General features: G+C 39.3%; 1 protein-coding gene across 1 annotated transcript; it reads left to right on the plus strand.

The window, feature by feature from the left end:
* The first annotated feature begins 10,752 nt into the window (after positions 1-10,752).
* LOC103608649 (olfactory receptor 5A1-like) lies at positions 10,753-11,799 on the plus strand. Its single transcript, XM_008593055.1, has one exon. It carries the CDS (start codon positions 10,753-10,755, stop codon positions 11,797-11,799), a length of 1,047 nt encoding a protein of 348 aa, XP_008591277.1.
* Positions 11,800-12,214: the final 415 nt, after the last annotated feature.

Consider the following 12,214-nt stretch of genomic DNA (forward strand, 5'->3'; position numbering starts at 1 on the left):
GTTGTGCTTTCAAGTCCTCTCTTAGATGTGATGGAGAAGGCTCATAAGCATGTAAGGCCTCCCTCTTCCACAGCTGTACAATTTCTGAAGGAAATGAGTGAGTCAAACATTACTAATAGTCGACTATGTTCTCCTCTCAGAGTACTGATGGAGTGAAACACTCTCAGAAGCCTGAACTAAAATATCTGTTGGTCCAATCTGAACACCTAGATATACTACAAAGTAAAAGGAATTGGATCACAGGACAAGAAATCTTTCTTTGAATTCTGAGGTGAGTCACTAGGGATTCTGCTCTATGGAATATCAAGGGCTTAGGATCCAAACAGAATATCCTATATAAACAAATAGCTCAGTGTCATCATCCATGAAGTCTAAGTTTAATGAGGGGTCACTTTCCATGACACCTTGTTGACTTATTTATTTAGTTGTTAAGTACAGAAATCTCATTCAAGTCACTTCAAAAAAGCATTAACAGATGACTTCTCCTTTCCATAACTATTTAAAGACAAAGTGAGTTAACAGTAACACCAATTGTAAATAGACAGAGGGATATTGACCTGCCTGAGTTCAAAAACTCTATCCAGACAAAGTTATAATCACAACTAACAAAACATTGAAGACAGAAAGTCCCAAACATGGTTAAATGTGTGTCACAGGATGGGTCAAGGAGTGACTTACTGTACCTCACAACACAGGAACACCCATGGGGTAGGAGTGGGGCCCTGGAGGGGTGACACTGATGAGATGGGGGTGGGGGTCTGGAGAGTCTGGCTGATATGTTAACTGTGGTGCATAAAACTGAATCTTTCGAAGGGGAGGAATGAGTGCAGAAGATACAAATATCCACCCTCTGGGGATCTTATCTGTGCCAGTAGTTCATACTGTGTTCTTCCTTTCTGTCATACATTCCCTGTAAGGACTAGTGGGAGCTGGTAGGGCTGCTGTAAATGTAGCCTGACCGTGGTGAGTTGTACTTAGAGTGTAGTGAGTAGCCTTCTTGTTTCCCTTGGTATGAGGAGTCATACCCAGAACCTCTGCCTTAGCCCCCCTGTAGCCCTGCATTGTAGGATGACCCTCCTGAGCCATAGCTGTTCCTGCTACTTTGGCCTCCACTACTGAAGCTGAACTTGTTCTCCTAATTGTAGTTCCAGCTGCACCCACTACCTGGGGATCTGTAGGAGTTGGAATATGTGGAGTAATCGCCATGTCCATGGATATAGCATTTCTTCTTCCATTGCAGCAAATCTGTAGAAGGATGATGTAACTAAGCAGTCTGCATCAACACACTTCAGCCTAAAGCAGCAGGGGTAGGGGCTGGAAAACCGTTGACTAATTGATTTTTCCTTAAAGCCAGACAACATAGACTCAGAGGAAGAGGTGTGAGTTACTTTTGAGAAGCCTGATTTGTTTCATTTAAAGAGTTAAATTTGAGCTGTCTAAATAAGACTCCATGGAGGGTATTGTCCCTGAATTGTGGGTATCCAAAACACCTTCAATGAACAAGTCAGGTTCATCCTATTGAAAGACCACTAGTCAATAATAAATGATCTTCTGAAACTAAGCCAGTCCACAATGTTCCTGACAGACAAAATTTTCCCAATTTTGTTTGCTGTCCTACAACATGTTGAACTTCTTTAAAGCCAGCTAATTAAATATTAGGAAGGGCTCTGGATGAAATATTGTAAAATAAAGGAACATGTCAAAGGGGCTACTTTGTCATGTTAACTTTCCATTTTCTAGTTTTTTAATTTGCTGAGCAAGATTAAATAGAGGTAAGCATGGAGAAAAGGAATATATTATAACAAGAATGGTGTGAGAAAAAGCTGAAGAGAAGCAAGATAAGCTCTATCCCCAAATATACTTTATCCAAAACAGAAGTAATCTTAGGAGTCCTTGTTAAATAAGAAGCAATCAAAAATAAGGTTTGAACATAAGTGGAAGAATATGGGATGGATGAGAAAAACAACGTGGCAATTAAATGGTGCATAAAAGATTCTCACTAGTATGACAGGATCAACTTAGTTATTTGTGTATGCAGGGATTGCTGTCGTAATTTTATCTCTTAGGCATGTGTAGGAATAACCTTTGCAGTGGTTACCATCTAAATGCAGAGATTCTCTTGTCTTTCAGTTGCACCAGCACATTTTGCAAAGCATTTAAATACCAAATTAGTTTTTCTTCCTGGAAGAAGATGAATTTTCCTTCAATTTGTCTCACTTCCTTGCCAAGCAGTTAGCATGACCACTTTTCTGTTCATTTACTGAAACGACATCTATGTGAAGAAATAGGTGATTGTGTTATTGACAGCAGCTACAATTGCATTGTTCTTACCATGAGGATTTGTACAACAATGTCTCTGAAATAGACTCTGGCATTCTGGAGATCTTTGTGAGAAATTGTTACAAAGAATGAGCAGGAGCCTTCTCTGGTCTGTAACTTCTTGCTTACATAGAGGTGATTACCTGATTTTATCTCTGTCTTTCTCATGCCACACATCATCTCTGGCTGTATTATGCCTCCGTGAGCACATTTCTCATCTCATTGAGCTATAGGCTCATTATGAGATTCTTTGCCTCATGCAAACCACCAAATATAGTGCTTTTCACTCTCATGGTATTTAGAAAAAGATTAATATAACAATTAACACATTTTAGTGAGACATTGGAGAGCAGTGTTTTAGGATGTAGGTCTGGAGCTAGAGCATCTGGATTTGAATCCCAGTTCTTTCCTTCATGGGTTATGTAACCTTGGGCTACTTATCAGTCGGACTCACAGCCTCATTATCATTGAAGGCAGAATCATAAGAATACATAACTCACAGGGGTGTTGACCAAATTAAAGTGAGATAGAATATAAAAGAATTCTCAATAGCACCTGCAATAGAGTATGCACTTAATAAATGTTAGCTACCTAACACCATGCCCTCCTTTTAAGGCAAATTTAATTATATTTTGAATGAAAAATATAAACAAGTCAAAGAGGTTGCAATTTTTAGAAAAACTGGCTAGTGAAAAGCTGGAGTTACCAAGACTTGGATAAAAACGTTACCTGTAGCCATGTTTCTGGCAATATGGCCAGTTATACATTCAAAAAAACTACTAAGAAAGCTAGATATAATCTAAAACACAGTTTTTAAATGGCTAAGCATGTGGGGAAGCAAATAAATTTGTGAAAGAACAGATGACAAGAAAACACAATCCTCAGAAGGTAGTGAACTGGGGCCAGCATTTTCCCAGGAGGGATCTACTAAACCCTGATGGTGTAAGGCCTGGGTTTTAAGGGAATGTTTATAAGGGGTAGGTGTGTATGGTAGGATAAGAGACTTCTCCCCACACTACTGAAAGAGGGCCTCAAAAGGGTGACACTCTTGGGAAAAACAGAATAAAAACAAACCCCAGAAAATGAGTCAGAAGTACACACAACTCTCTAAATCTTGGATGGGAGGCACAGGAAACGAAAATATTCTCACGATAACTTATTTTCTATTGTACCATAGTTGATTGTACATATCTGTGAGGACAGAGTTGAGTATCAATACCCATGTGCAATATGTGATATTAGAATCAGGAAAATTAGTATATTCAACAACATACAATGTAATCGTTCTTCGTGACCCTCTACCTGTTCCTTACTCACCTCAGCTTCCTCCTCCAAACACTTGGCAACCTCAGTTTTGTTCTCTTCTTTTGAAAGATCAATGTATTATTGGGAATTGTTATATGTTTCTTTCTTTTTTTTTTTTTTTTACAATTTATTTTCTGATTTTTCAGCTCCTACTTATGAGTGTGGACATGTGGTATTTCTCTTTTGGTGCCTTGCTTATTTCACTGAACAGGATTTTCTCTAAGTTCATCTGTGTTGCTGTAAATGGTAGTATTTCCTTCTCTTTTATGGCAGAATAGTATTCCATTGTATAAATATAACACATTTTCCTTATCCAGTTATCTGATAATGGGCATTTAATTTCATTCCAACTCTTGGCTGTTGTAAATAAAGCTGCGATAAACATGGGAGTGCAGGCATCCCTTCAACATGATGATTGCCATTCCATTGGGTGTATACCCAGCAGTGGACTTGCTGGATTGTATGGCAGTTCTGTCTGTAGGTCTGAGAAATCTCTACACCATCTTCTATAATGGCTGTAGCAATTTACAGACCCTCCAATAATGTAGACTGCTTTCCCTTTCCAGGCATCCTTGCCAGAATTTATTTTTCCATCTTTTGGAGAATAAGCAGTATATGTGAAGTGAAATGATATCTCAATGTAGTTTTGATTTGCATTTCTCTGATGCTAAGTGATGTTGAGCATTTTTTCATGTGTCCATTGGCCATTTATATATCTTCCTTTGAAAAATATCTATTCAACTCCTTTGCCCATTTTTCAATTAGGTTACTTGTTTTGTTACTGTGAAGTTGTTTGAGTTCCTTGTATATGTTGGATATTAGTCTTTTGTCATTTGCATAGTCTGCACATAGTTTCTGCTAATCTGAGGGTGGTCTTTTCACTATGTTGATTGTTTCTTTTGCTGTGCAGAAGCTTTTTAGTTTGACATGATCCATTAGTTTACTTTTCCTTTTACTGCCTGTTCTTAGGGGGTCACATTCATAATGTCTGTGCCCGTTGATACTTCCTGATTTGCTTCCCCTATGTTTTCTCTTAGTAGTTTTATGGTTTCACATCTTATATTTAAATTTTTTATCCATTTTGAGTTTATTTTTTAATATGGAAAGAGGTATGGGTCTAGTTTCATTCTTCTACTTATGGATGTGTAGTTTTTCCTGCACCATTTACTGAAGAGAAAGTATTTTCCCCAGTGTATGTTCATGGTGCCTTTATTGATGATGATTTGGCTGTAGGTTTGTGGGTTGGTGTCTGGGTTCTGTATTCTGTTCCATCGGTCTGAGAGTCTTTTTATGCCAGTACCATGGTGTTTGGGTTACTATAGTTTTGTAGTATAATTTGAAATCAAGCAGTCTTATGCCTCCAGCTTCATTCATTTTTTTGCTCAGCATTGCTTGGTCTGTTAAGTATATTCTTGTTCCATATGAATGTTAGGATTGGTTTTTCTACTTCTGTGAAGAATGTCATTTGTAATTTGATGGGGATTGCATTGAACCTGTAGATTGCTTTGGGTAGAATGGACATTTTCACAATGGTTAATTCTTCCATTCCAAGAGCCTGCAATATCTTTTCATTTTTTGTGTGTCCTCTTTATTTCTTTCAACAGTGATTTGTAGTTCTCATTTGTAGAGCTAGGGCTGGGTCTGGTGCTCAGAGAGTCTAGCTCTAGCTTTACAATTGGTGTAGTCAGCAGGATTCTGATCAGGTACAAGAGCCAAAAAGCCATTGGAAGAAGGAGGAAATGTGGCTACTTTGGACATGTTGTTCCCCGTGGCCACTTTCCTGTTGACTGGGATCTGGCTGCTGCTTGCTGTGATGCAAGGCCTCATAGTCCAGGCACTGAAGCAGAAAGCCCCTTGAGAAGGTGTGGCAGTGTGGCTGTCTTTGTGTGTGTGGTGCCCAGTGGCCACTTTTCTGCTGACCAGAGTCTGGCTGCTGCTTACTCTGTTGCAAGTTGATCAAGATTTGAAACAGAAAGCAGAGTTGTTGGTGGATGACGTGCAGCTACTGGAAGATTCAAAGAGGAAAGCAGAGTTGTTGGAAGCATGGATAGATGTCCTGGAGGATGACATGTGGTGACTGGCCACTCCTGCTTCTCACACCAGGGACCCAGTGGTGAGTTGGGGGAGACCATGCATCCCCAGGCACAACCTGTCATGCATCAGAAAGTGAAACATGAGCAGCCTATGGGACCAGGCAGATGACCCGTGGGCAATCCACAGGTGACCCAATTTACCACCTATCTACCATATGCCCAGGTTGAGTTAGTTGACATTTGGAGACACTTTTGGCAGAAACAGGGGTAGCCCTTTGTTTCTTGGATATTGCAGTTATGGGACCTCATGGTGGATAGTGTGATATGCCCTGGTGAGGAGATAGAAATATTGGCCTCTATCACCATGCACCCATCCCTGAGGCAGTGGCTGCAGAATAGCCACAGGTATGCACGAGGGCCAGGTAATCACTCCCTAATGGATTGGGTGAGTGCAGCTTCCCAAACTGTGTCGGCAAATGTTGGAGAACTGCCCAAGATTGTTAGTAAATGGAAAATGCATGCAGAGGTAGTCCAAATAATTTGAGAGCTGGGAATGCAGCAGTCCAAGTTTAATGTGAACACTTGTGGCCCGGATGATGAAAACTTTACAGGCAGCATGAGAGACATAGTGCTGCAGAATGCCCCATTAATGTCCTTTGGGTCACTGATGGCCATACTGGCCCCATACATTGGTTGTCCTATACATGGGGTAATGACCATGATAGCCAGCTTGGATGAAGCAGAGGATAGGAGATAAACAAAAGGTGTCTGAAAGGTGGCTAAGACCAAACTCCCAAGAAATACTTTTGATTTTATCCAGAAGGGACCAAGCAAGACTAGCCATAATCACATGTGGCCTGACTTGCTTGCAGCAGGATTTGATAGCAAGAAAATTGACTGGCAGCCAAATGCAGTTCTGTTTGCCTTGTGGTAGTAATTGTGCCCTGAACAGCTTTTGACTAAGGAGCAGGCCAAGGTGCTTGTCTTTGGGAGCAGGTGAGGACCAGAGGCCTCATGCTGGATTGGCAATGATGAAGCTGATGCACTGGCTAGGGTAAGATGGCTGGAGAGAGCTCCAGCAGCTGATGTAGCTGGTGGATACATTGGAGAATGCAGCATGCTGGCTGCAAGACCGGGTTGTTGATGGCTTGCCAGGTGCCACATAAACCTGAGAAAAAGTGCCGCTGATGGGCAGATGTGCTCCTGATGAGCAGACGGGTGTCCCTGATGGGCAGATAACTCATGTGAGAGTGCCCCTGACACAGCGGCAGGTGGATCTTGTGGGACCACTGCCAAATTCAGACAGTTACTTGTCTTCTGTTTGTATGGACTTGTGGGGCTCCAAACCATATAAGATAGCTATTCCTACAACCATCATTTTTTAGGATGGCAAACCAGCATGTATCTTACCAGAGGGGTGAGAACTTCCCCTGTTGGTACCAATAACCCTTCTGTCTTTTCGCCCATAGTGTTCTGGCTGTAGACACTGCAGCAGAGTCAAATGGGTACATACATACATTGGCGTGATCATCTACTGAATATGCACTGAACTTCACATCGGTATGACTACAAGATTCCCATGGAAAATCATACCAATGATGACTATTATTTGGACATCTGTGGCTAAAGGACAGAACTACAGGACAAGCCTTAAGGCATATTGAAAAGACAATAGGTTGTACAAATTTAAGGGTCATTTACTTGGTAAGGGAACATTGTGGAATATTTTGAGTGCATAGTTTGTACAGCAAGGGACCTTGAAGGGGTAGATTGTGGGGAACATAGAATAGTTTGGTCAGGCTCCCTCGAATCAGGTCTAGATGGGGGGTCGAGCAGCACAGTTCTTGTAAACAAGTTGTGCGTAGGTGGAGTTAGTGTGCATGTGCAGCCATATGTCTTTTTAGTTAATTGCTGTTGTGTGTTCTTCAGTTTGGGAAGCAGAGCTGGCTGACAGAGCTGATGTCTAAAAATAGAGCATGGTTACTCTGCCGGCAGCTGGTTAGTTTTCCTTTGGACTTTGCCAGTAACAGTTGAGTTTCTTCTTTGTGCTGCCTAGCTACTAGATGTGTTTGCAGAATAAAGCCTATTCCTACTTCAGCCAAGGCTCCAACGACTGTTTTTTCTGGTTATCTAGCTCATAGACCTGCGTGTGAAAGGTTTGTGAATGGGCTCAAGGGGTCTGTGAGCACCAGACCATAGCTCTAGCTTTATACCATTCTAGAGATTATTTGCCTCCTAGGTTAAATTCATTCACAGGTTTTTAATTCATTTTTTGGTGACTATTTTAAATGTTCTAGCTTTCTTGATTTCTTTTTCTGTGAGTTCATTGGTGTCATGTAAAAATGCTTCTCATTTTTGCATTTTGATTTTGTATCCTGCAGGTTTACTGAAATTATCAACTCAAAGAGGTTTTTTTGAAGAGTCTTTAGCCTTTTCTATACATGTGATCGTGTAATCTGCAAACAAGGACTATTTGAGTTCTTTTTTTCCAATATGGATGCCTTTTATTTCTTTCTCTTCCCTGATTACTCTGGCTAGTATTTCCAATACTATGTTATATAGGAGTGGTGGGAGTGGGCATCCTTGTTTAGTTCCCTTTTTCAAGAGTGCATCTTTCAGTTTTTCCCCATTCAGGATGATATTGGTCATGGTTGGTTATATATGGCTTTTACTTTTTAATGATACTCTCCCTCTGTACCTAACATGCTGAGACTTTTTATCAAGAATCAGTGTTGGATTTTGTCAAATTCTTTTTCTGTATCTATTGAAATAATAATATGGCTTTTGTCCTTGACTTTGTTGATGTGGTGTATCACATTTATTGACTTGACTGTGTTGAACCATTCTTACATCCCTGGAATGAATCCCACTTGATTGTGGTGTATATGTTTTCCGATGTGTTGCTGTATTCTATTTGCTAATATTCTATTGAGGAGTTTTGCATCTATGTTCATCAAGATATTGACCTGTAGTTTTCTTTTCTTGTTGTATCCTTGTCTAGATTTAGTATCAGGGTGTTGCTGTCCCATAGAATGAGTGTAGGAGAATGGCTTCTGTTTCAATTCTTTGGAATAGTTTGATGAGAATTGGCATTAATTCCTCTTTAAAGGTTTGTTAGAATTCCGCAGTAAAGCAATCTTGGCCTGGGCTTTTCTTTGTTGGAAGACTGCTGATTGTTGCTTCAATTTCATTGCTTGTTGATGGTCTGTTCAAGTTTTCTTTGTCTTTTTGGTTTAGTTTTGGTAGTTTTTTTGTGACCAGTAATTTATCCATTTCCTTCAGGTTTTCTAATTTGTTGGCATATTAATAGTGTCTAATGATAGTTTGCATTTCTGTGGTATCAGTTGCAATGTTTCCTTTTTCATTTCTAGTGTTTTTTTCTGTTTTTTATTTATTTATTTGTGTGTGTATGTGTGTGTGTGTGTGTGTGTGTGTGTGTGTGTGTGTGTGTGTGTGTGTGTAGGGTCTTTGCTCTTTATTTGGTTAAGCAAGGTAATCATTTGTATATTTTATTTCTCAGAAAATAAAATTTTTGTTTCATTAATTGTTTATTTCATTTTCTGGGTATCTATTTTATTTAGTCCTTCACCGATCTTTATATCTTACTGTGTACTAATTTTGGGATTGGATTGTTCTTGTTTTCCTAATTCTTTGAGGTGTAGAGGTAGGTGGTTTATTTGAAATCTTTCTATTCTTTTGATATAAACATTTATTGGAATAAACTTCTGTCTTAGTACTACTGTTGCAGCATCCCAGAAGTTTTGTTAGGATGTGTCTTTATTTTTATTAGTTTTGAGAATTTTTTTTATATCTTTTCTAATGTATTCTTGGATTCTGATGTTATTCAGGAGTGTATTGCTTAATTTCCATGTGTTCATGTAGTTGTTAGTTGGGGAGCCTTAACAAAACCCATTGCATAATTATCCAGTGACCAATTCATTTCCAAATTTTTATGTCCAGTCTCCCTTCCTTGGGGTACCAACGGCATTGTTTCTAGTAACAGCTAACAGTTTTGCAAGCTGCCATTCAGTTACTTTACAACTGGCTGCTTTAAGGAGACATTGGAGTTGGAATTTATGTTGAGTCGCTCTTTTTGTATAAGTATTTGCCATATTTTAAAAGACAAAGAAAGAGAAAAAGCAAGGATAGACATGAAGGTGATTTTAATAAAAAACAAAACAAAACAAAACAAAACAAACAAAAAAAGCTGTATTCAAAAGTGAAAGTGGTTGCAGTTTTCTGGGTACAGGGTTTAGAGTTTACAGAAACTTTTTAAAAGTGTCACTGACCCAAAGAAGAATAAGAATCTCTGTCCTGGAAAATATACCTCATTAATATCTCTGATTTGAGAAAAGAAAAATACACACATGCAAAGAAGGAGCATCATGGATCTTTCAACCATCTCCTGTTTAATTTCTCAGGGCTTTCCTGGAGTCATTAAGTTGGTTATGTCACATCCATTTCCAAGCTGCTTCTTGGTGTGTGACTTTTCCCACCATCCTCCTACATTATCCTTTCATCTCTCCAGGGTTTCTGATAGCAGAAAGGCAGTTACAGAATTATTGGTACTCCTTGACATTCCATTAATTGAATGAAAGTTCTCAAAGATATTTTAAAGATCACCTAGAGATATTTTAAACAGCATCCTCATTATACACTGGAGGCCCAGCATAATTTAGGGGTTTCACAAAGCATTAAGTTAATAACACATTTATGCCTGAGTTGAATTGTCCTGTTTCACCATGTAGAGAAATGACATTATATTCCTCATTTGGCCTATCTCCAAAGTCTCATATATTTGCAAAATCTGGCATGAGAAAACAAAAATTTAAGATATTTTACGTGGTATCATAATAATGATGATTTACCATCTTTTGCCAACATAGAGTATTTAGAATATTCAACACAGAATAATTATTAAAAAGAACTTTTTAGTTATGTTTGGGGAACATGCATGGATAGCACAAACTCACTCAACGGTGATTATTTAAAATTGTATATATTGCCAAATGCATGACTGAAAAAAAATTAAGTGTATTTTTTTTTTCTTTTTTGGAAATAAAACCATTTCCTTCTCTCACCTTTTTCCCAACAGATGGCACCAATCAGATCAATGGAAGGGGATGGAAACCACACTTCTGTGGACATGTTTATTCTCCTGGGACTTTCAGATGAAAAAGAGCTCCAGCTCATCCTCTTTCCAGTCTTCCTGGTCATCTACCTTGTGACCCTCATCTGGAACTTGGGTCTTATTATTCTCATCAAGATTTACTCTAACCTACACACACCCATGTACTTTTTCCTCAGTTCCCTGTCATTCATAGACCTCTGCTACTCTTCTTCCATCAGCCCAAGGATGCTGTCAGACTTGTTACAAGCTGAGAAAACAATTTCCTTCATGGCCTGTGCCACTCAGCTTTTTGTTGTTGCCTGGATGGGTCTGGCTGAGTGCTGCCTCTTGGCCTCCATGGCCTATGACCGGTATGTCGCCATCGGTAGCCCTCTGCAGTACTCAGCCATCATGGTCCCTGGCTGCTGTTGGAAGATGATTGCTGTAGCCTATGGGACTGGTTTTCTCAGTAGTTTAGCTGAAACAGTCTCTTGCTTTCATCTCTTCTACTGTGGGCCAAATATCATTCAACATTTCTTCTGCGATATACCTCCAGTTATTTCTTTGTCTTGCTCCAATCCCATCTTCTGCCAAATGATTGTTTTTCTGGTAGCTATTTCTGTGGGTTTGGGTTCTTTGCTTGTTATCCTCTTATCCTATGCTTTCATTGTAGCTTCCATCCTGAAAATCTCCTCAGTCAAAGGAAGTGCCAAGGCCTTGAACACCTGTGCCTCCCACCTGGCCACTGTGACACTGTACTATGGCACAGCCCTCTCTGTGTACATGAATCCTGGCTCTAGCCACTCCGTGAAGCACAAAGTGCTATCTTTTTTCTATCTTATCTTTGTCCCCATGTTCAACCCTCTGATCTATAGTCTGAGGAACAAGGACATCAAAGAGGCACTCAAAGGGGTGACAAAGACTTTGCATACTTACCTCAGCACAAATAACTTTTGGACAGCTTTTATTATTACTATAAGAAAGATGGAAGTAAGAATAGAAGTGACCTTTTCAGAACACAAGCACAGCTAGGTAAAGAAAGGTGTGAATCTGGCTTCCTTGATTCTTGGTGTCATTGTGTTTACCTGCCCCTTCCAAGTGATCTGTCTCATGCAGTGCCACCAACATTAAATACCATTTAGAAAGTCAGTTTTTGTGAATAGGATGCAGGTAGATTAATCCCTTAAACCGATTATGTTTTCTAGAATAGAGATGCTGATATATACTATATATGTAGAGAAGTGACAAGAACCCAGGATGCTGCACATCCTATTCTTTTCTTCACACTGTTGTTTCTTTCATTTTTCCTTATAAACATCTATTTATATTCCAATAAAAATAAAACCAATGTGCGCATAAAATTAAACATATCATTATTAAAAATATTTTTTAGTTTATATTTGAATTGAAGCATAATTGTTTATACTAATTTATGCGGTAGAGAATT

This window comes from Galeopterus variegatus, unplaced genomic scaffold (assembly GCF_000696425.1).
Source record: "Galeopterus variegatus unplaced genomic scaffold, G_variegatus-3.0.2 Scaffold8665, whole genome shotgun sequence".
Taxonomy (NCBI): domain Eukaryota; kingdom Metazoa; phylum Chordata; class Mammalia; order Dermoptera; family Cynocephalidae; genus Galeopterus; species Galeopterus variegatus.